The 24,714-nt window shown below is 48.7% G+C and overlaps 2 protein-coding genes across 2 annotated transcripts in view; one reads left to right on the forward strand and one right to left on the reverse strand.

Annotated features, from left to right (window-relative positions):
* Nucleotides 1-16,606, reverse strand: part of SEZ6 (seizure related 6 homolog) — an 85,062-nt gene extending 68,456 nt beyond the window's left edge. The window contains exons 1-3 of the mRNA XM_042442402.1: nt 15,991-16,606; nt 10,836-11,004; nt 9,888-10,083 (exon numbers count right to left, since the gene is read on the reverse strand). The gene's annotated coding sequence lies outside the window, so the exon portion shown is untranslated. The remainder of the gene's footprint in view (nt 1-9,887; nt 10,084-10,835; nt 11,005-15,990) is intronic.
* Nucleotides 16,607-22,588: 5,982 nt separating this feature from the next.
* PIPOX (pipecolic acid and sarcosine oxidase) overlaps nt 22,589-24,714 on the forward strand; it is a 6,679-nt gene continuing 4,553 nt past the window's right edge. Inside the window, exons 1-3 of the mRNA XM_042442405.1 lie at nt 22,589-22,814; nt 23,018-23,166; nt 24,353-24,566. Of these exons, the coding sequence (XP_042298339.1) occupies nt 22,686-22,814; nt 23,018-23,166; nt 24,353-24,566 (492 nt within the window). The 5' untranslated portion in view covers nt 22,589-22,685. The remainder of the gene's footprint in view (nt 22,815-23,017; nt 23,167-24,352; nt 24,567-24,714) is intronic.

Here is a 24,714-nt window from a genome sequence, read left to right on the forward strand (position 1 = left end):
TCAAAAACATTTGCCAAGACGGTCCCCAAACCTTCCGGATCTTATTAAGTCTGCTCTTTTCCTCCTCGGAAAGGCTGGGAAGAAACGTCGGCGACTTCAAAAACAGGCCCCGATTTTAATCTCCAGCCTGAACATCTTTGAAAATTCACTTCCCGTAGCATTGCTAAAAGTTTATTTCTTTATGGATTGCTTTATATTTCTGTCCTTTGCAGCTGCTCTGAAGAAACTTGCCAAGGAGAATCTTGCCCTAAAGCCACATGATAGGGTTGCTTTAGGGCTGCCATGGGTCAGAAACAATGTGGAAGCATGCAATAACTACTTCTTCTTCTTCTTCTTCTTCTTCTTCTTCTTCTTCTTCTTATTATTATTATTATTATTATTATTATTATTATTATTGTGGTTAATTTCTCAAGAAGCTTTTGAGGATCCAGACTGAAGAGGAACCAGGGAGAAAGAAGGCTGGGCACGTAGGCAAAGTGATGCCAAGGAGAGATGGCGCAATTCCTCCCCATTGAATCTCTTTGCCCTGCCTTTGCTGGTGGGCATCAGGCGGAGAGATTAATTACCCGACTCTTTCCCTTTCTCTTTCCTCCTTTCCTTTCTCTGGCAGAGATGCAATTATGACAGTTCGGCGCGGTGGCATTTTTCTGCAGAGGGACGGATCGATCGACCGCGGCGGTGCCAACGCAGGCCCTCATCTGTCGGCCATCAATCCTGTCAGCCTTGGCACCCGGGAGCCGAGCGTCAAAACGTGGCAGGGGAGAAAACGGCTAATGCGAGAGAGAAAGACAAGAGAGAGAAAAGGAGAGAGTGGATGGAGAACTCGGCTCACAATCCCTGCCTAGAAAAAGGATTTGTTCTGTGCAGAATTTGAACACAGTTGATTTGCAGAGTAAACCATATATGTCATGCATTTACTATTTCGGCACAGAATCTATGAGCCATCTAATTCTTCACTACATCCATATTTTAACGCATGGGACAACAACTGTTCTGGGTAGGGAATGTGATTTGTTTTCTGCGCAAAAACCAACCGCGTGCGCAAGGTTCGCAACCTTGGATAGCTCCTTTCAGATGTTCGGACTAAAACCCCGGCACAGATTCTGTTGCACGGCCCACATGATGCTGAGAAATTCTAGGAGGTGTAGGCCAACATGTTAAGCTTTGCAGGCTTTGCCTCCCTTGCAGTGCTGGCATTGCCAAGGTCTGGAGAAAGGGATGAAAAAGCAAAGTGGGTGGATGGAAGGAAAGAGGTTTGCAGATCTTTGCCAAGCTTTTGTCTCAAGGAGTCCATGCCAGAGGATTGTGGCCCCGGGCCAGCCTCAGTCAGCAATAAGTCCTGGGTGTGAGTCTCGACGCCAAGCCTCACCGCTCAGCAACGCTCCCGCAAAGGAAAATGTTGCCCATGTTGCAGGGTTTGCCCGCCGCAGGCTGACAGTTACAAATGAGCCCGCTTTGCAGAGACAGCTGCTATCCGTCTGCTCTGCTTTTAGTTACTCCTGCGGGCTCCAGATTGGGGGGGGGGGGGGGGAATAAGAGGCCGAAGGGGCCGGAGTGATCCCAGAGGACACCAAATCCCCTCAGCACCAAAGTCTGGGGTGGTCACTTGTGCATCTTAAACCCCTTCGCCACTCCTGCTAACAGCCTGGCACCTCTGCAAAAGGGGAGAGGGTGCCCCCATTGAAAAGAATTGCCCACCTGGGCAAGGAAGTCCACTGGCATGACCTGTCTGGCCACCCAGGTCTTTCTAGGTCTGGTCGTCCACCGGTGCCACCAACCCTAGCGATGCCAATGCTTGGAGACTCGTCTTTTTTTCAAAAGCTGGGCCTTTCTGCAGGCAACGCTTCAGCCGAAAGTGACGGATCCCTCTGCCAGGCAAAGAAGGGTCACCTCAAGTGTCAGACTCAGAGCGCCATTAGCGGCGGCGAAGCAAAGAAAGACAAACCGGGCCCAAGAGGCGCCGCGCAGTCTTCACCGGGAAAGTTTCCGAGGCAACCTGCCTCTGAGATGAAATTTTATTTTCTTTGCCAAGGAGGAAAGAGAAGGTTGCTTTCTGTGTTGGCAAACTCTCCTCCATGCCATAGCGGCACTCTCACGCAGGCAGAGGCTGGAGCGCTGAATCTCTGCTGTTTTCAATGATGTTTTTGCAACTTGGTGGAGGTGACGGATTCCGCCATCTTTGGTGGGCATTGGACTCTCCGTCTTTGGAGCCCTTGAAACAGGAGTCGGATGGCCCTCTTCTGGGAACGGTTTAGAGGACTATATGGATTGGAATAGATGTCCCTTCCAAATCCAGGGTCCTATCCTTCTATGGCTGTGCAAACTTGAAGTCCTGAGATGGCTCCGGCTTCTGCCTCAGAGGGTTTTTGACCTGGAAATTCAGGGCGGCCACAAAACCCACACAGCTCGGCGCCTGCGATGCGCCCGCTGCGAGGAAATTAAAACATGAAAAAGGATCCGAGAGACCAAACACACGCCGATACATTACACTTGTTAGATACTACAAGGAAATTAAAGAGGGCCTCGGGGAACCATTATCCCACGCTCCATAATGGCCAATTGGGGCGGGAGGGGAGAGCAAACAGCCAAACGCAAAGTTAATCTCGGCAAGGTTTACTGCAATCCCGAATCCCGGAGGCCGCCAGCCAGGCTGAGTATGTCTGTGTGTCTGTGCATCTGGGTTTGTGATGCGGTCCTTTTTTGATAGACATCCCATTATGCACTCCGGGAGCTGACCCCTGGCACCTTTAGAGAGTGAAGAGTGCAGGAGAGTAACTCCAGGATCAGGAACAAGTGTGGATAATAGGGAACGAAGCAGAGAAATGGCGCAGAAAGAGTAACATGCAGCTCAGAGGTTTGCCAGAAGGTGGACAAGCCAGCGTTGCAAAGTTTCACAACCAGAACACACAACCAAATGCACATCTCCGTGCAACCATGCACACAACCGTGCGCCGTGCAAATGTGCATCCACACCTATTCTGCTTTGGTCGGACCACATCTGCGATTGGTTGTGGCATGGCTTCAAGTGGTTTCTGACTTGGGTGAATCGCACTCTCTCAGCCACTCTACTGAACCAAGAAAACCCTCTTTCGTTGCCATTACATGCTTCCAAGTCATGTCTGACTTATGGTTAGGATGACTCCAACCCTTCCAACCCTATGATTCCAAGACCATAAAAAACACAAACCCCAAAGTACATACAGGGACACAAACCTTGCACCGACCGCCACAACAACAACTAGGCGGCATCTCTTGAAGCAGGCCAGCAAGAGGGACGCGGAACGGACGGACGCCAAAACCTGTCCAGCCGGAGGGTTACAGAAAAGCACCGAAATCCAATGTAATCTCGACTCAGACGCCATCGCTAATTACTTGCCCATGTTTCCCCCGGATCTTGTTCGCCTTTTCAAAAACGGTTTTATCTTATCTCCGTCGCATGTTTGCGCCCTGCAGCCGTTTCCGCGCATGAGCCCTTCTGGCCCTGCGTTCCCCGTCTTCTTCCGCAGCTCTTCAAAGCTTCTCGATTGTAATTATTATTAAATTAAATATGTTGCCACCTTCCCCTTCTGGGGGCTCAGTTTTATTACTATTATTACTATTATTATTTTCCTCCATTGGCTACAAAAGTGGGGAGTGGGGGGGAGAAGGAGAGATGTGATTAAGGTTCTTCGCACCACTTAATAAATTCCCAGGAGATTAGTCGTTCGGGGCAGAGAAATAAATTAGGATATTTAACATTTTGTAATAACAACAATTAGTTGCTAAATAATGCCATCTTTATATTTAATAAAAGAAGAAGAAGAAGCCATCAGTAAATTAATTCTCCTAATTAGCTGTCAAGCACCAAAGGGAGGGGAAGGGACGCAAAGCGGGGAGGAAAGCCTGGGTCCTGAGTGCGAATTGCACCCCAGCAGTGATGGGAACGGCACTCCAACCATAATCTCCTCCTTTCCAGTATCTTCGAGTAACTACAAAGGGCCTCAAAAAGACATTTTCCACACTGACCTCAAGCCCTACAACTAAGATCCGGGGCAGCCGGTGTCTTCTGCGGCAATGGGAACGCTGCATCCACTCCAGATTGGAGTCCAAACTTTAGAAGACCCCTCCAACCGCAACAGAGCGGCACTCCACTTCGTTCAGTCTCTATGCCTGTTGACGCAGTCCAGGATTGCATTGACCTTTCTGGCCGCTGCGTTACACTGCAGGATCAATATTTAGTTTAGGACCCTGGTTGCATCTATAAGGAAGAATTAATGCAGTTTAACATTGCTTTCGCTGCTGTGGCTCCCTTCCATGCAACGAAATTCTGTGATCTGTCGTTTGGGGGGACCAAACTGGTCTCCCGAAACTGTGCCATTTTGGAAGGAGGGAAGAGAATGTGAGAAAACGAGCCAAGGATGGCACCCCTTTGGTGGTCTCCCTTTCCATCCACATATATTTCCTCCCTGAAGCATGGATCTAATGCACAAGAGAAAGAGAGCGATGCGGAAGGAAAAGGAGGAGGCCGCTGGGCTCCATTTCGTGAAATATATAGACCTAGCAGCTGGGGAAAAAGCACTTTTTGGCACAACCCTTGCCAGGTTGAGTTCATAAATTAACCAGTTGGCAGCCGCCGAGGCATCGCTCTTTACCTTCCCTCTAACACTTTTAATTACGGCTCAGAAAGCTTCAAGGTTTGATGGGTTTGGGGGGGAGGAATCCCTCCGATCTCGCTTTTCCTATCATGCGCACACACACATTTCCTCCCATAAATTGTGCTTTTAGAGGCCTCCCCGACAAGCGCATTGCTCATAAACGGGCCATCAACCGACTGTGGCAGAGCCATGCGCTCTCCCAGGGCTGGGGCTGGAGGGATGTGCGCTGCATTTGCAACACTTTTTCGGAGGCGCAGGTGCCCACAATGGCACGGGGGAAAGAAATTTGGGAGTTTGGAGAGGCCTGGCACTGCCTTGTAAGGAGCTGGCCATGCACGGATAGAGAGATGCCATCTTTTCCAAGCTTCCAATTCACCACCCTCTAATGAATATGAGAAGCAAATGCATTTGGTTTTAAACATTTCCACGGTTTTGATTTAGCATTTCTGGGGCCAGAGGTAGCCATGTTGGCTTCCCACCAAAATACAACAAAATTCCAAATTTTGGACGCCTTTGACCTGGCTGCACAAGCTTCAAAAATGACTCCGCTGCCACTAAGACCTTCCAAGTTCATGCGCTCCAGCCATGCTCACCTTCCACCAAAGCCTAAGCCATATTCAGCTAGTACATAGGTAGTACATACCGTTAGCATGGCACAGAAGCACTAGGACTCAGGGTTCGAATCATCGCTCAGCCATGAAACCCACCTTCGGGCAAGTCACACTCTCTCAGCCTCAGAGAGAGAGAAAGGCAAACCCCCTCTGGACAAATATTTCCAAAAAAACCCCATGATAGGGGTTAGGGTTGCCATGGGTTGGAAATGACCTGAACACACACACAACAACAAAGACAGATAGACAGACAGACAGAGAGAGAGAGAGAGAGAGAGAGAGAATAGATAGAAAGATAGAAATATAGATAGATGATAGACAGAGGATAGAGGATAGATGATGGATGGGTGGATGGATGGATGGATGGATGGATGGATGGATGGATGGATGGATAAATAGTAAGTAAGTAAGTAAGTAAAAGTTTATTTATATACCGCCTTTATAAGACCAAGGCGGTTTCCAACATACATACAACAATAAATGGATGGATGGATGGATGGATGGATGGATGGTAGATAGATGGTAGATTGTAAGCCTGAGGGCAGGGAACCGTCTAACTAAAAAGATTGCATGTACAGCGCTGTGTAAATTTACAGCGCTTCATAAATAAAGGTTAATAATAATAATAATAATAGATAGATAGATAGATAGATAGATAGAGAGAGGGGGGATGATAGAGAGATGAGAAGAATGAGAGAGACAGATAGGATAGATAGATAGATAGATAGATAGATAGATAGATAGATAGATAGTGAGATGATAACAGATAGATAGATAGATAGATAGATAGATAGATAGATGAGAGAGAGAGATGATAAAAGAAAGAAAGAAAGAAAGAAAGAAAGAAAGAAAGAAAGAAGTCCCTGATGTTCATCCAGACACTAGCTAGGAAATGCCACTGCACAACAGAAGCAGCCAACGTGCCCCAAATGTGCCCAGTGCCCACCTGATAATTATTGCTGGTCCCCAGATGCCCATCTTCATAAAGGTTTCATGACATTTCTGTTAGGTAGCTACAGATTCATAAAGTCATGGGATGTAGATCTCGATCCTATATTTTAAACTCCTCACATTCTGGGAGAGAGGAGGAGGAGGAGGAGGAATGTGGGCACAACCTGGCAGGGACATGCCAGTGTCTATGGGCAAGCGCATTTTCCAACTAAGCGTGTGCCCAGACCTCCCTCCTTTTGCCCACCCCGAAGGGTCAGTGTCGAATTGAGCCAAGTGGCAGCCAACATTATTCTCCAGGGGCCATTTTAAGCAAAGAACGGTGCCCTCTCTGACCCGCCGGAATTGGCACTTTAACCCCGGAGCTGGCGCGGCCAGATTTAGTGAGCCGGAGGCATTATGCACAACAGAACGGTGGTGCTTTGCTTCTTTTTATGGGAGCAGCTCAGGCGAGAGGCATAAATATCCCTCGGCCCGGCCGGGCTCAGATGGGGCTTATCCCCGGTGAGTAATGAAAGGCTTTAAATCCAGCAGCCGTTTAAGTCGCCCAAGAGTTATGGCACCGCGGTGGCTGCGCACCGGCAGGAAGGCTGCGCACTAAACAGAGAAAGCAGGACAAATGGGTCTGGCTTATGGCTTTTTTCGGGGTGGTTTTATCAGCCACGCAGCATCCATGTGCCTCAATTTTCAAATATGTTACTGCTGCGAGATGGTCTTCTTTGGCAAACCATAAGCCACAACATTGTGATGCTCATAAGAAATGGAGGAATGGTTTGAAACATGGACCAAGGAGCTTGGGGCTGCCCAGACATAAACTCTGATCATCCCCAAAGGAGCATGGATGGAGGTTTACAAGTTAAGAATAGAGGTACGGAGAGCAAAATGCATGCACTTGTGAGCAGGACCTTGGGATTATCGTTGACCATAACCTGAGCATGAGCCAGCACCGTGATGCCACAGCAAAGAAGGTGAATGTGACTCTAACCTGCATTAATAGAAACATCACTTCCAAGTCAAAAAAAGGCCATACTTCCGCTCTATCTTGCACTAACCAGACTTCATCCAGAGTCCTGCATTCAGGTCTGGCTGCGTCATTTCAAGAACGATGTTGATAAACTGGAGCACATTCAGAGAAGGGAACGGTCCTATTTCAAAGGCAAGATTAGAAGCTGGAGGAAATCTTGGTTGTGACACGACGAATCAAACAAAGATCTGCGGACGGCGTCTTTTCCGTTTATTAATTTCAACCCTGGGCCTTAATGAAGGTTGGAGGACCGTGTCTTACAAGTCACCCATTTGACACGGATGGCCTTTTGGAGCCAAACCGGCACGGCCGTCACTCATTATATTTAATGCGGGTGACACTGAGCGAGACATTTGTGGGCACCGGCGCAGTAATGAAATAAAACTATGGGACCCGCCAGGAAGGGGGGCAAAGGAAGCCCAAAGATTTACGCATCCAGAAGGAGAGACGCTGAGCGCTCCTTTCCTTAGATGTCTGAAATTTGTAATTTGGTGAGAGATTCAGCCTCTTCTGGCTGCATCCGCACTGCAGCAGTAACCCAGTTCGAAGCTGCTTTAACTGTCACAGTTCCATAGTATGGAATCCTAGCATTTGTACTTTTGTGAAACATTTATCCCTCTCTGGCTGCAGAATTTGGACTACAACCCCTAGAAGTCCCAACCAGCTTGGCCAACGGTCAAGGATTTTGGGAGCTGAAGTCCAAAACATCTGGAGGAACAAAGTTTGTGAATCACTGAAAGAGGGATATCAATGTAGGATGGTTTTGAACAAAGAAGCCGGCGTAGCTTCGAAACCTTGCACAATGCGCTTTCTGCATTTTGGGTGGCATTTGGATTTTGTTTCATTTTGTCGCAAGGGGTAATGTATTTGTGAATGCGGCAAAGGGATGCATCATCCCAACCAAGAGCCAGAAGCCAAAACCACATGCTCAGAGCTCTCAAGCAAGGCATCCGCAGGGACGCATCTCTCTTGCTCCCGAAGAAGAGAAGGGGAGGAAAATATAAAACGAGATCCTATTTGTATATGAAAAGGAATGGAGGCTAATCAATCAGGCCTTTTGCAAAAGGAAGCCGTCCTCGACAGCTCAAAGGGAGAGCCCCTCCGCCGCCGCCACCCTTGCAGCTTGCGAGGGATCAAACGCGGTTTGCAAAATGTTTAAATGTATTATTCATCCTGTCAATGAGATGCAATCTAGGGGAAGATGATAAGTTTTTATTTTACTTGGGGGAAAAAAATGTATATACAGCCAGATAATCATTTGAAGGAACCAGAAAGAGAGGACAAAAAAGGAACCCAAACCGGACTGAATGCTCAACGTCTCGGGAGGATTAGCGTCGCCGCAAAATTAAATCGACTTGGGATTTATGTTATTTATTCTTCCCCGAACCTTTTCTTTTGCATGGATGAAGGAAAGAAATCCATATATATACACACACACACACACACACACACACACACACACATATATAAACATACACAGAGGGTTTCTTTCAGATCTTGGAGGCCTCAAATCACCCAGGCAGAGGGTGCAAAGGGGGGTCTTGGATTGTTTTATGGCTATAATAAATGACCCTGGAAAGAGAGATGTCTCCCTTGCAACAAATGCAGCGCATGCTTTCCAGCCTGCAAGACCCATGCGCTGCTGGGGATAAAAAGCAGGAGGGTTGTGCAAACCTTGCAAGGCCTGTAATGCGCGCAAGGAATCACTGGAAGGAAGCGGATGGATCGGAATCTATTCCTGACTCCATCTTGCAAAAACGGTTCCCTTTTGGAGAGGTTTTCCCACAGCGGGATTTCAAAGCCCATCATGCCCCATCCCTGGGCAAGACAGTTTCAAGTGGGTTCAGTGTGTCTGGTATTAGTGGCCATTATTATTATTAGTATTATTATTATTAGAGCGCTATCATGGTGCAGTGCTTTGAGCATTAGACTGAGATTCTGGAGAGCGGGGTTCGATTCCTCGCTCAGCCTTGGGTAAGTTGCACTCTCTCAGCCACAGAAAACCCTGTGATAGGTTTGCCTTAGGGTCGCCATAAGTCGGAAAGGATTTGAGGGCACACAACAACAACACAATATATAAACAACAACAGAGAGATAGAGATAGAGAGACCTTAGGCAAGTCACATTTTCCAGCTTCAGGGAAAGGCAATGCTAAACACCTTCTGAACAAATCTTGCCAAGAAAACCCTGCAATAGGTTTGCCTTAGGGTTGCTGTAAGTCAGACAGGACATGAAGGCCCACAACTGCAATGAACACACATGTGCACACCATGTATCCCTATAGACACACACACACACAGAGTATATATGTACTTCACAAACACAGGTTACATAATTCAAGCAACAGCAAAGACTCTGGGTTAGGACTGCACCACCATGCGCCGTCCCTGCGCAACTCACCTTGGAGCACAGATTTTCAAAATTTTTGGAGGAATGTTGAACTTTTATTTGTGCCAAATTGGTGAAGGAAAGGCCTTTGCCCGGTTTCCCAGCCGAGAGGGTGGAAATCCACATGGCTAAGAAACCAGGCTTTGGGGGAATGGGTGCAGGGCATCGTGGTGGGGTGCATGAATTTATAATGGCAGCGCATCCCTCCATTAAAATTTCACACGCTTCTTCGCAAGATACATGGAAAGCCACAAAACCCAACAGTGCAAAAATTAAATTTACCTTTTCTCAGCATTCCTTAGCAAGGCATGGAATGAATCCACATGCGTACGTTTCGTTTTTCGAACCTTCAAGGTAAGAGGTTGTTTTGAAGATGGGCACAAGATCCATTTGGGTCTAGATGACCTCTGTTTCTGTCGATGAAGGCAGCCGAGGACCGACATCACAACCCTTGCTTTGCGACTTTATGCATCTGTAGCTACTATGCAAAAAAGCAATAAAACATTAGAATCCTAGAGTTGGAAGAAACCCCCCAAAGTTCAAACCCATCTAGTTCAACCCCATTTTGCCATGCAAGAAGATATCTCCTTCCTTCCTTCCTTCCTTCCTTCCTTCCTTCCTTCCTGACAAAAGCACCTGGCTTAAGGAAACTTTCACTTTAGCATCTGCCTTAAAAGCACACCGTAACCATAAGAGCCTTGGCGCATTGGGGGCAAAACCTTGCCACATTCCCACGTTCAACTTTACACGAAACATTGTGATACGAGTACAGACAGTGCAGCTGGACCGACACATTAAAACATCCTATATCCCTGCACATCCAGACTGGCCCAAAAGTCCGGATGTGCAGGGATATAGGATACTTGTAATGTGTTGGTCCAGTTTCATACTGGGTTTAAATAAACCGACCCGGGGAGATTGTATAAATGCTCAAACCACTGCACCGCAATGGCTCACAGGAGGCAGAATTAAGAAGACCTTGAGCATGTGCAGAGAGCCGGGCTTTATTCGATCGCTTCCTGGCCTCTCAGTCCTCCCAAGGCTGACACAAATACAATTAAAACTGCTCCCGGCCGTTAAAAACCATTCAATTAAAACGGGACAATCAAAGCCATCCAATTAGCGGATGCCATTAAAGGTGGAATGATGGGCCATCAAGCCAAGAGGAAGAGCGAGGAGCAAAATCCTCTGACAGCCTTGGTCAGCAATTGGTGCATGACTTTAAAAGACCTTGCACAAATGCGGGGTAAGTGGGTGCCAGACCGCTCCGACTTCTAGGGGGAAATCCATCAATGCTGCTGGTGGCGGTTCATCCACTTTGGGTTGCAGTCCAAACTCAAGAGAAGGCATCTGGAGGGCTGGACCCATAAACCAGTGATGGATCTTCAAGTCACTGGATCTTTTGGAGAGAGAGAAGGTTGAGCATTAAACTGGATCGTTGTGGTACAGTTCACACTCAAATCCAGAGTGGTTTCACCACCAACATCACTGTCATCTGACTGAGCTGGGAGCCTACAGCTTCTACTGGGAGCTAAGTGAGCAGAGAGGGAAGCTACGCTGGGGATTCTGGGTGTTGCAGTCCAAACAAGGCCCCGCTTCCAAGCTCTGGATGAAACTGTTCCTCTCCATGCGCCGCTCAATACCTGCCCCTCCTTGCCGTCTCCAGTAAACAGATTTCAGGTCTTTTAGTGCTTCAGAAAACACACAGAGACACACACACCTCTTTCTCTCACACACTGGAAGGATACAAAAACGAGTTCATCCAGCGGAGAGAAGGAGGTGTTTTCTCATCCCACCTTCGACCCTCTTAAAAGCAATTGCCTGTCTCCATCTCAGGAAAGGGAGAGAAGGAGGGAGGGAAGGAGACGACGCTGAGCCTGGCAGAGCGGCCTCCATCCCCCCATGCTTCCAAGCCCACATCTCTGCTCACACAACAACACAAAACCAGCTTCTATGGGGATGGGGAAGATGAATAGCCCGGGTGGTTGGGGTCTTGTATTCCAAGGGTGGGGGATCTCTCAAGCCTAAATGCCCTAGTCAGCTCCAGAGACTGCTGGGGACGCATGGGGAGGGTGTCATGGCCTCCTTGGACAAAGAAGAGGAAAGGAAAGGCTATGAGCCCCATTTGGAGTCGAAGGAGGCTGGTAGAAGCAGAAAAAGTCCTGTCCTTGCACAGCATTGCATCGTATGGGGAGAACGAAATGAGAGCGCAAGGAGCAAAAGGTCAGGAAATGCTCTGCTCCACTTTCAATGCAGGATATAAAGCTTATGTGGCCAGCTGGGCTGCTTTAACTCTGTTACCTGCCTTTGGGTCGACTTCAACTCATGGCAACGCTATGAATGAGACACCTCCAAGCCCCTCTCTGTCCTCAAATGTTCTGCTCAGGTGCCACGGTTTCAGGCCCAGGTCCTCCTTCGCTGGTATGTGGCCTTCCTCTCCTTCTACCGCCTTCCACCTTCCCTAGGAAGCCAGCCTGGCAGAGTGGTTTGAATGCTGGAGCGTGACTCTGGAGACCAGGGCTCGATTCTCGGCTCGGCCATGAGACCCATGGACAAGTCGCCTCAGAGGAAGGCAATGGTAAGTTCACCTTAGAGTCGCCACAACACACACAACACATACACATGCATCTATATCTTAAATATACATAGTCTTAGATGCACAAGATGCATCTGCTGTTGGAAAGAGGCAGTGCATTCGCCTCTTTCTCAGTGGAAAAAGAGACTCCAGTTGCATGGAAAACACACCCTCCAACCTTTCACAGATTCAAACTGGCCAGACTGTGGTCAAGAGCGCCATGTTCACAGACACAAGGTCTTACCAGGGTGGGTTTGTGAGAAGCCTCAATGGGGGGACAGTTGGCCCCAGGTTGTGGGAAGGGGGCCTGGGAAGGAGCTGCAAGTTTCCCCCGCTGCTGCAAAGGAAGAGGCGGCCTCCCCACTTTGAAATGCCAAGGTGCATGGAGAAAAAGATTCATCTCTGAGCAAGTCTCCCATTCGCTTTGCTCGGCACGTCAGGTTTTTAAATGCCAGCGGGGGAGTGAGGAGGAGGGAAGGAGGCAAGGAAGAAGAAGAAGGAGAATGCCACAATGACAGCCCAGCTGAGAGCTGCGCAGAATACGCAATGGGCTGCAAAGAAGCCCTCTTGGCAAAGAAGACCGAGGGGCAGGCGAGGAGCAGCATCAGAGAACAACATGAATACTCTTGTGGTTAGCAGAGAGCCTGCATCGCAATCCGGATCCTGGGAAGAGTCCTCCAATGTGCATCATGCACTTCTGGTGTGCATTGGGAACTTCTGATGCACTTCTGATGCATCTAGGATCCTAGAGTCGGGTGGATCTCCAAAGGCCATTCATGCCAACCACATTCTGCCATAGAGGAAGACACAAAGCTCTCTCTGTCTAAACACCTCCAAAGGAGGAGATTCCACCATCCTCCAAGGCAGCATGTTCTACTGTTGAGCATGGAACACTTCTGATGTGCATGGAGCACTTCAGATGCCCAGTGGGCACCTGTAATGAACATGCAGCACTTCTCAAGAGCACTGTGCACCTAAGATGCACATGGAGCACTTCTCATGTGCACTGAGGACACCTGATGCGCATGGAGCACTCCTGATATGTGCTAGACACCCTTCATGCACAGCTGTGGTGCTCCAATGCTTTTTAGTCAGTCAGTGTCAGGGCACGCCTTGGGGAATGGCTTGATGCTCATTGGTGCCCATAGGTCATCAGGACATGGCACATCAGTCTCTCCACCACTGCGCACGCAATGCCCAATTTTGTGCCCGCATGAGGCTATTATTAATATTATTTCCTAATACTGTTGTAAAAACATTAAACATAAACCTACAGTTAGAACAATATCATAATTACTAACAGCAATCCTCATCAATGCGCAATTACATCTTGGTTTCCCTTCATTGAGCTTCAGGAGGCACACACAGCAATCCCTCTCCCCCTTTTAGTCTTACAACAATCCTGCGAGGTTTAGAGTGCCCAGGGAAGCCAAGAGTGAGAGCAGAGGAAGGCGATGGGTACAATGGCGATGGCATCTTTCTTTGTATCCTGCCTTTACCTCCCAAACCAGGCCCGGAGGTGGCTTACGCATGAAAGGAAAAACAACAGCAGCCAAAAGCAGACAAAAGGCAAACATTAAAAGCTAATTATACTATCAGTGGGATTAAAGACAATGCCATTAAGACAGCAAAATAGCCGTTTTTAAAACAGCACAGTTAAAAGCACCACAGCGCTTGTTTTCAAAGATGGGAAACAAAGAGTGCGGCACGACGACACCCTCGTCGCCTATTTTCAGCTTTTCCCTGCCCTTTCTGCAAAACCCTAGATGGTTCCCCCATTGATGCCCTCGCAACAAGCCTGCGAGGTTGAGCGACGCCGCAAGATTGCAACCGACGCAAGATTACTGAGCAAGGAACTCTAAAGCCCCCCTTCCTGAACCCAGGGACACTCGGATGGGTTGGACTACAGGTCCCATCGTTTAAAAAGACTATAATGCTAGGAAAGGTGGTTGCGGGTGTTGTGTGCCTCGAGGTCTGGGGATCGGAAGGCCAACCCAAATGTAAAAATTAAAACTGCAGCTGAATAACGCCGAGCGGAGAAGCGGAAAGGTTCCTTCCTCTCCCTGCAAGGCGAATTTCTGATGTGCAAAACGTATGCAGTGTAGACGGAGGAGCCGCAACCAGCGCAGGAGGACAAGGACGGCGGGAAATTAACATTTTCTCTTGGCGCGGCATGCGCCTCCTTTCACCTCCAGGCCTCTCATTTATCTGGTTATCTGCCTTCTCGCTCATGCCCCTTCTCCTCTCCTTCCTTGCCAGGCAACGCTTTGGCACACAATCTTATGAGCTGCCTTTCCAGGGACGCCAAAGAGGAGGGGAAAGGGCTTAGGGAAAGGTCCCCCTTCTCCCACTCGGTGTTTTTCATTAGCTTTTCTAATAAAAGCCATCACCGTTATTGCACACGCCACGATTTTGAGGCGGCGGGATGTTTCAGGTGCAACGGTGGCGTGCCAGCGGCAAAGGAAGGGCATGGAAAGGCCCGATGCCATGGGGACGGGGCACGCTTTGGAAAGATTGCCCAGCTGCCCCAAGAGGAAAACGTGGGGTAGAAATAAGGCAATGAATCGATTGGAAATTCCCTCTCCCGAATGTGTAGCTTGAAGTCGGGGAAGAGGAAAGGGCTGGTTCTTTCTCTTCCCAGTCAGCTCCAGCAAAAGCAAACCGCCGCATCTCCTCCTCGCTGGTGGGCCTGTCCCCATTTAATGCCTTTGGCGATCTTGGATTTAAACCTTCAACCGGCTCTTGACCCCTCTGCCCTCCTGGCTGCGTATCTGTCTGTAAATACAACGGCGGTGCCATTTCCGTAAATCAACTCCTCTCCCAATTTGGTGCAAGGCCAGAAAGGTTGCTTTTTATTCCTCCATTTTAGTCTCTTCTTATATATATCCTGAACACTTGATCTTATCCAGGCCTTATAAATCAAATGCAAGAAGAAAGGGGGGGGGAACTTTATCAGCTCTCCCCGGGTTGAAGTATCTGCATAGCCAGGAGTGAGTGGCCGGCTGTTTCATTTTCCGCCTTGACTTTTATAAATGGGTCTGAGAGTATCGGGGGATCTCCATAAATCACGCTGTTTCAGGAGAGGCAAAACGTTGTCGCCTCTCTAGCACACAATTCTGCGCTTGAAATCCCACCTTGCTCTCTCTTTCCCGGTTCAGACCCTCCGGTGAGGACCATGCCTGGAGAAGATGGATGTCCATGGCAACCAGGGACCTCCAGTGGATGCTGGGACTCACATCCGATCCGGACCCCCAGGACCCATGAATATTGTCCTTTGCTCCGGTTGAGGGTCTCTCCTCTCCAACTGCATCTCCAAAAAATGTACACCTTTTTGGGGTTGCCACATCTCAAAATTCAAAAGGTGAACCTATCACAGGGTTTTCTTGGCAAGTTTCTTGAGAGGTAGCTTGCCATGGCCATCCTCTGAGGCTGAGAGAGTGTGGCTTGGCCAAAGTCACCCAGTGGGTTTCCATGGCCAAGTCGGGATTTGAACCCTGGTCTCCAGAGTCCAATGCTCAAACATCTACTCCTCTCATAGGGCTATTATTCCACTTGGCGACGTCTTGTGGATTTATGGGGCTTGTAGTTTAGGGATGGCCAAGACCTCTCCAGCTGCGAAGTCTAAACTGCAAATCCCAGGATCCCATGGGATATTGCCATGGCAGTTAAAGTGGAATAATAGCGCTACAATAGTGTGATAGGGCTTAATGGCAATACAGATGGAGGCCAGCGGTGTGACCCAGCCTAAGCCTTCCTGTGCTCTTTTTTAAACCAAAACGTCTTTCAGAACTGTAAGGACTAGAAACTTACTTTGCCATTGCTTGCAAGCTGGAAGTCATGGGTTCAAATCCTGGGATCTCTCATGCAAAAGGATCAAGCAAATGGCCCGTGCTGCAAACCCCAACCGTAGAACGAATGATAGGCGCTGACGCCCAGGCCGTACCTAAAAGTAAAATACATATTTAATAAATCCCTGGGGGTGGTGAGGATTGAACCCAGGACCGAGTAGATGAGCAATACCCACCTTCCCCAAACTGAGAAACCCTCTTCTTCGCTGCATGCCTTGCCCATCTCCTCGCCCACTCTTTTCTGAGGGGATTTTGAGCTTTGGCTGCCGAATCTCCTCTTCCTCGCGCGCAGGATCACAGGAACCCCGCAACCTCAAGGGGACCGCGCGGCCCTTTCATCCGGCCCCCTGCCTCGCTTTGATCCCGTCCTCTCTCGCACTCGGCGCTCTTTGATGAAATTTTTAAAAAGTCGCAAGAGATGCCAAGGATCGCCGAGGTTGGAGCTGGTTTCTGGGCTGACAGAAACAGGCCACAAAAAGGAGGAGGATGTATATTGCAGGAGAAGAGACCCCATTAATAACCCAAAGAGTTGCAGAGACACAGCTCTATTCTTTACCTATAGCAAAAGTAAGATTTTTTAGAGTATCGTTTTGATTTCCCCTTTAATATTTTTCTTGCTGATGCGGCCGGCGAGGTTTCTGAACGATTAAAAAAAGAAAGGGAGGAACGTGGAGGAAAATGCTGAGAATACGGGTTTGGCGAGATCAACCTCCCTGCGATGCAGTGACATCTGTCCGCAAAAACTAATTGGACCGCTGTCCATTTTGCGGAACACATAACCCTTCTTCGCACACATGAAACATCCCTCTCCTTCCTCCTCCTCCTTCGCAAGGGATGGATTGTGTTGCTGCAACCGCACCTTTTCAAAATGAGGAAATTATTACTTATTATTAATATCGCAAAGCGGGTGGGAGGCAAATCAAACCCTGTTTGAGCAAAGTGCCCCAATGTCCTTACAGCCGCAGGCACCCCAAAATGTAGGGCCTTCCACAAAATGGAGGATATCACAACGTAATAAACTAAAAGCATTCACAGCAATGTCAATGCATGCTTCTTCAACACTCTCTACTTGGATGACATTTTGCAATTCCTGCTAGATAGAAGGTGGAAATGGAGGACAGGTCCTGGAAAAAGAAGGGGTCTGGTCAGCCTGAAAGGAGGACATTTTGGCATTCCTAGGAGGTTGGAACGGAGCCTAGATGTTTCCCCAAACTACAAATCCCAGTATTCCATAGCATGGAGCCATGGCAGTTCAAGTGGGGTCAAACTGGATTACTTCTGCATTTAAGTGTTGGACTACAACTCTGGGGAGCAGGGTTCGAATCCCCAGTCGGCTGTGGAATCCCACTGGGATTCTCTTCCCAAAGAATGGATGCGATTCGTTCATTTCTCTTACAGAATAAAACCCAAATAGGCTTCACTACCCCCCGAAAAACCAAACCCAACCCTCTGGGAGCGCTTTTGCAATTCCATGCCCGAGTCTCCCACCCGCCGTGGCAAAATAACTCCTCCGAAAGCCACCTTGCCTTATTGCTACAAAACATATTTATCACAATCCCGTTTCCTGCAATCTTACGATTAGGATTTATTGGCCGCTGTTCAAAGCGAAAGGGGAAAAAAAGAGAAGAATGAATGAATGAGGAGGAAGTCAAAACTCAGGGCGATCCATAAAGATATACGAAGAACGCCACCCGGTCGTATATTTTTTCGTTCTGTCGCTCTCGGCAGACGCTCGGCAATAGCGGCAGAAATTCAACCAGCACCGTTTTCCCTCCCGGACTCTACTCTACGCTTGTTGAATTTCAGCCTGGATTTCCAAAAAGAAAGACGGCTTCCAGCAGAAGAAGGGATGCAGAACAAGAGGGGCGGCCAAACTTGCAAAGAAACGGGATCATGTTGGTCTCGTTTTAAGTTCATAGCAGGGTTGCCTCTCCCTTTCAATCCCTGTCTTCAAATCCTTTCTCCAAAAAGTCATTTTTTTACAGCATTGCTTTGTGTTTAACCCTTGAACTGTCAGGTCCAGATGGGAAGAATCCTCCAGGATTCCCAGCAGCATCTGCTCACGCTTAAGATGCATCTGGTCCACAGGCTGGCATTTTCTCCAACATCCATAAACATAGAAACTCAGCATTGGAGGGGATCCCTAAGGGTCACCTAATCCAACCCCTTTCCACCATGCAAGAAGAAGAAGGAGATGCTCAAGCAACTCCTGGAAGATGCCCACCCAAGCTCTGTTTAAACGCTTCCAAAGATGGAGATACCACCACCCTCCTAGGCGGTCCGTTTCACCGTCTTATATTCAACAAGTTCTCCCTCAAGTTTAGGTGGAATCTCTTTCCTTGTCATTTGGATCCTTTGGTTTGTCTGGAGGACTGCAAAGTGTGGAGGATTGCAAAGGGAAAACAGGTCTTAATGTGCCAGTGGGATAAGTTTAGGAGGCAAAAGACAAAAAGCCTTCAGGGTGGATGGGTGCAAACTTTCCCTATAAATGGTGCAAACCTTCCCGATAAATTATGGTAACCATTTCCAATAACTTTTCTGATAAATGGATAAAACGGTGAGCCATGGCCAAGAGAACTTTGATGGACAGGATGTGACCTTTGAGGATATTTTAGGCGGGATTAGAGTGGTTTGAGTGTTGGAAACAAGGGTTCAAATCCCAGTTTGGCTGTGAATCCTATTGAGTGGCCTTTGGTGTGTCACACTCTCCAAGGGAAAGGACATGGCAAACCTCCTCTGAACCAATCTTGGCAAGAAAACCCCATGACAGATTTGTCTTAGGGTTGCCAAACATTGGAAACACAATACACAAGAACAAGAAGAGAAAGTAATGGGGGACTATATATGGCCCACAGGCCACGAAGATGCCCACCGACATAGGACTGCAAAACCCTAAATGGAAAACCTAAGGCTATCCTGGCATTCTTTCAGAGCCTCTCAAAGCGACCCAATGGGATGGATTTGGGGACTGCTTCCTCTCCTCCTTCCGCCTTTTCTCCTCTCCCTCTTTCCATCGTCTTTCGTCCTTTCCTCTTTCCACCTTTGCTTGTCTCGGCTGTTACAAACCATGCTCCAACCCACTCAGTGATGTCTCTGGAGGAATCTCCCAGCATGTGCCCCTCTCTGGAGTGCGGCGCATTTTCACCTATTTATTTATTAGCCCAATCTTCCCCCGCTTTCCCCTCCGCTCTCGCATCTCCAGGCTGCGCACAGAAAGTACAATATTACCCTTTCTCTCGCTCTCTGAAGCTCTCCTCCTCTCCCTCCCATTGCTCTGCCTCTGGCCAAAGACGCCAAATTGCCGACAAGATAAGCCCAGCCTTCATCATTATCCTCATTATTCTTATTATTCAAGCCGAGACTCAAGTCTGGAAGATGTAAAAGGGAGGAGAGACACCGGAGAGACAGACACATATACACTCACACAAACACACACAGGGAGGCCGCAATCCAACATCCCCTCAGAGTAGTGTAGATGTCTGCATTTGGAAATGCGCGGCAGGAGCGCAACACAACCTCTGTGCATAAGAACAACACAACCTCTGTGCACAACTCATCTCAATGGCGGTTAGGTGCCATTACACAATGCCAAAGATAGGATGCACAAATGCAATGCCAAGGGTAGGATGCATAATTGCAAGGCACCATAAAGGGTGTACAACTGCAATGCATGTGGCACAACTACAATGCACATGGCACACCGCAATGCCCAATGCACAACCACAGTGCAAAGTATAGGATGTGCAATTGCAGTACACAATAAAGAGGGCACAACCACAGTGCGAAGTATAAGATGCACAACTGCAATGCATAAGAAAGGGTGCTCAACTGCAATGAAACATGCACAACCACCACACATGACCCACAATCAGAGTATAAAGTATAGGATGCACAATTGCAATGCATAATAAAGGGTGCACAACTGCGGTGCACAATGCCCAACCGCAGTGCACATGGCAGAACCACAGTGCAAAGACTAAGACTTGCATGGGGTGTGTGTGTGTGTGTGTGTAGATACCTTCAAGTTGCTTCTTGACTTTTGGCAACCCTTTAAATCCACAGGGTCTTCTTAGGAAAGGAAGACAACACCCAGCAGTCCTAGCCAACAAAGCCAAGAGTGAGGAACGCTGGGAGTTGCACTCCAAGGAGCCACACCTTTGCCTTCTTGAACGCCATTTCAAGAGCTGCTTTTTGGGAAACAGGACTCCCTTCTTTCTCCTCTGAGAACTGGAGATTTCTCTTTTGTGTTTAAATGCCGCTCTTAAAGAAGTCTGGAGCTAAACCCCTCCGTTTATTTCCCATTCCGCGAACCAGAGCGAGCGATAATAGCATGGTGAATGATCCCCTTCTCTTGGTTTTAAGGCCCTATAAGTCATGGAAATGAAGGCCCTCCTTTCCCCCTTCCAGCTGTCTCCCATTTGGAGGGTTATTTGTGGCTTCCTCGCCATGCAGATCCTCTATTTGGGCCTCCAAGGCTCCCATCTCTCACTTTTTATCTTTGAATCCATGCCCCCCTCCATTGATCATTTTGGTTTTATTGAGGTTGCATTGCCAAGTACAGCTGGAATCGCCACCCAAAGGGACCTGTTTGGGGTGAGCCCTTCTTCTTAGCGTTTTCTTGGCAAAATGGATTCCTAGGAGGACTGCCTCTGAGGCTGAGAGAGAGCAGGACTTGCTCAAGGTTTCCCAGTTGGTTTCAAACCTCAGAGAGCTTCAACGTTTTGCAAATAATAAGATCCATCACTTTGGAGAACCCCTTTAAAGCCTTCTTTGGAGGCTGTAATTCAGCACCAGAGACAGAGCCTTTAAAACTTGGGATATTCGTATCAGTTCACAAGGCTGGACTCCTTTAAAAACTGGAATAAAACCCAGAGCAAATTCACCTGGATCCTCTCTGCCCATTGGCAACCTGGACCAGAAAGAGGTGGAAACAGCCTTCTCTGCCCAAGCCGCTTCCCGTGGCTGCTGGGCATTGGAGTCCCCTGGCGCCACGGCGGAAGTGGAGCCCATTTGCAGAGCAAAATCAACCATCTTCCACTTGGCCTACTTTGCACTGGCAGCCGCTTCAAAGCAGAGATGGCTTGGCACCGGATTTGCTTGGCTTGGCAGCTCGGCTGGTACAAACTCAATGCGGGGGAATAGAACAGGGTCTCCGGAGCCACAAAAGAGGTATTAACAGATGGAGCCACAGAGCGAAGGCGGGAGGAAGGGAAAGATTCGGGGATGGGAAGAAAACTGGATCACCCATCCAGCGCTTCTCCAGAGCGGTTCCTTGGGACTCTGCCTTCACTGAAATGCCCAACGCTGGGGACCGTTACTTGGTTTTTCTTCTTCCCTACCCATCCATTCCATAGAATCCTTTCCATAGCCATTCCATAAAATCATAAACTCTTGGTGTTAGAAGGGACCCCAAGGGCCATATAGTCCAACCCCGCACCAGGCAGGAATACACAACCAAGGCATCCAGCCTCTCTTCAAAGACCTCCAAAGATGGAGAGTCCATCATCCTCAAAGGCAATCCATGTTTCACCCTCCAACGACAATTACAGTCGGGAATTTCTTCCTAATGTTTAAGTGGAATATATTTCCTCCTCATTTGAATTCATTGCTTTGCATTCTAGCCTCTGGAACAGAAGGAAAAAGCTATGTGACAATCTTACAGATACAGTACTTAAAGACGGCTCTATCATGTCAGCTCTTGGCCTTCTCCAGGCTCAACATATCTCTCTTCTCCAGGCTTGGCTTCCAGACCCTTGACCATCTTGGTCTCCTTCTCTGGGTGGGTTGTCCACCTTGTCCGGATCCTTCTTGACTTGGGATGTCCAGAGCTGGACATACGATTCCTCCAGGTGAGGTCTGGCCAAAGCAGAATGGAGCGGCGCCAACACTTCCCTCGATTCGGACACCAGATTCCTGTCGATGCAGTTTGGAATTGCATTGGCACTTTTGGCCGCCACAACGCACAGCGTGACTCATGTTTAGCATGAGTCAATACTTTGGAGATGAGTTAAAGACAGCGATGTATATTTAAGCTTATTAAATAAGACGGAGAGTAGGACGGAGGGAAAATGGAAGGTTATTTCTAGGTAAAATATCCCTGTAATGGGAAAAATTGATTCATCTCGGTGACTCCAGGAAGCCTAGGAATGGCTCTTTAAAAATATCACCATAATAGGGACACTCCATTAAAAACCGAGACTCTCCGCTTGCTCCCCCTCAAATGTTTTTTAAAAGATTAGAGAGTCTGACCTCTTTTCCTTTTAAATAAAATATGTTATGCAATCTTTCTGTAATAAGCCGGACAGGGAAGAAGCTGGAAGGAAGAAAAGCAACTCATGCGAAATGTGGTGAGGATACAAATTCTGCAGCTATTGTAGCATCTATGCCCAAAATCACCAAAGGAAGGCCAATAGAGAGGAGGGTGAATCTCTCTGCACCCCAAAGAAGTCCAATCCAGTTCTTTGTTCCCCAGATGTCAGCCAAAGCAAAGTTTTGGCAAAGGGCCCTGCTTTCCCTGTGAGGCAGGAACAGAGACAAAGTCCAGTTTTCCAGCGAGGGCTGGACGATCCGCAGCGAGGATGAAAGACAGAGAGAGGCCCCGGGTGGACTTTGCTTCTGACCGTTGGCTGGGCTCTTTGAGGACGGGAAGAGGGAGCCATGGCCAATCCCGAGAAAGGCATCTCTGGAGGGTGCTACGATGCCATCGTCCTCGGAGCCGGCATCCAGGGCACCTTCGCCGCCTATCACCTGGCCAAGCGACAAAAGAAGACGCTGCTCCTGGAGCAGGTAGGCATTTCTCTTCCGATCACCTTCCAACACGTTCAGTAGAACCATATCCTAATAAGAATAATAGGATAAAACAATTGCAGTACTCTTGGCAGCATAGGCTTTGGTCTCCTTCTGGTAAAAGCATCTGAAGACTGAGAGGTTGCATAGGGGGGTTCAGTCCCCTCTCTCGACTTCTCCTTCCCTTTCCTTCCCTCTTGCAGTTCCTCCTCCCTCACAGCAGAGGCAGCTCTCACGGTCTGAGCCGCATCATCCGCAGCGCCTACCCGCAGGACTATTACATGGCCATGATGGTAGAGTCTTTCCACCTCTGGGCACAGCTGGAGGCCGAGACGGGCACCAAACTCTACAGGTGAGAGACACGCTGGGGCTGTGGGATGCCCCCTTGCTAACCGTGGTGGCGAATCCGCTCCGGGCTCGAGTCCGAACTTTAAAGAACCATCTGTCAATGGGGATGCTTTGATGGAGAGTTCCTGCATGGCAGAATGGGGTTGGACTGGATGGCCCTTGAGGTCTCTTCCAACTCTATGATTCTATGAACCAGTCAACGTTGGTGAACCCCATCCAAGCAGGTTCAGCACTCGAACCATTACCCCGCCGGATGTGTTACTACTCCCTGGTTCCAAGTCAACTCCAATTTATAGCACTCTCTCCTAGGATTTTCCACATTTCTTCAGAGGAGGTTTTCTTCCAAGGTTGAGAGAGTGTGACTTTCCCAGGGAGGCCCAGGTAGATGGGGATTCGGACCCAGGTCTCCTGGAGTCCTAGTCCAAAACCCATATTACTACACTCCGTTGTCTCTCAGGAAAGATTTCCCCAGAGGAGGCTTTCCTTTGATTTAGTTGAAACCATCCTGTGGGTTTCCATGGCTGGATGCCGATTCAAATTCTCATCTCAGAGAATCCCAATGGACGCCGCACTGAGTTGCTGTGGTTTAAGTCATGCCTGCTCCACCCGCTGTACCATGCCACCCTGTTTCCAAAACAGTGGTATTTTTTCCTTTAGCAGAGGCACACTCGGGAGACAGATTCTCCCTGTAATTTATGTGACTCCATAAAGGAAGCGCCATTAAGGAAATGCGCATCTAAATGATTTTTCATCTTGCCAGGGTCAGGCGTAATAGAGCCATCCATCTTGTTAGCAAGGAGACGGGCAAACGGAGACGGGGTGCCATTGCGGGACTGCCTGGCAGCCCCGGTTTTTGTGGGACAAGGTCAGACCACTGGACCATCCAGCCTCTGGCGTTGTCTGCTCTGACCGGGCTGAGAGTTTGATCTCTTGATCCTTTTGGGGTAAGAAAGGCCCAGAAGGGTGCATCTGCATTGTGGAAATAAGGCAGTTCGACATCACTTTCAGTGCTGTGGCTTCATTCTATGGAATCCTGAGATGTGTAGGTTTGCCAGGTCTTTGGTCTTCTTCTCGACCTGGGAGTTCCTGCATGCCAGGCGGTTTGAGTATTTCGTCCTCAGCCTCAAACGCTGAGCTTCTCCGGCATTTCTCCCACTGAAAAACCAACTCCCTGAAACTCTCCCCTACAGACCGACCCCTCTGTGGGTTCTGGGCCGCCAAGAGAACCCCGAGTTCCAAAGCTACCGGAAGACCATGGAGCGCCACCGTGTGCCAAGCGAGACCTTGGGTGCTGAGGCCTTTGCGCAAAGGTTCCCCGGCTTCCACCTCTGCGGAGGGGAGATGGCCGTGTCGGACCGCACCGCAGGGGTCTTGTGCCCTGACAAGGCCCTTCAAGTTCTCCAGGTAACGCAGACATGCTGGGGGCAGGCGGAGGGTGCGAGATCCACTTCCAGTTCTTCCTCCCTCTTCCTGACTTTCCATTTTGTTTTCCTTCCTTCTTTCCTTCCTTCCTTCCTTCCTTCCTTCCTATTATTGCATTCCTATTTTTTCA

Source organism: Sceloporus undulatus, chromosome 11 (assembly GCF_019175285.1).
Source record: "Sceloporus undulatus isolate JIND9_A2432 ecotype Alabama chromosome 11, SceUnd_v1.1, whole genome shotgun sequence".
NCBI lineage: Eukaryota > Metazoa > Chordata > Lepidosauria > Squamata > Phrynosomatidae > Sceloporus > Sceloporus undulatus.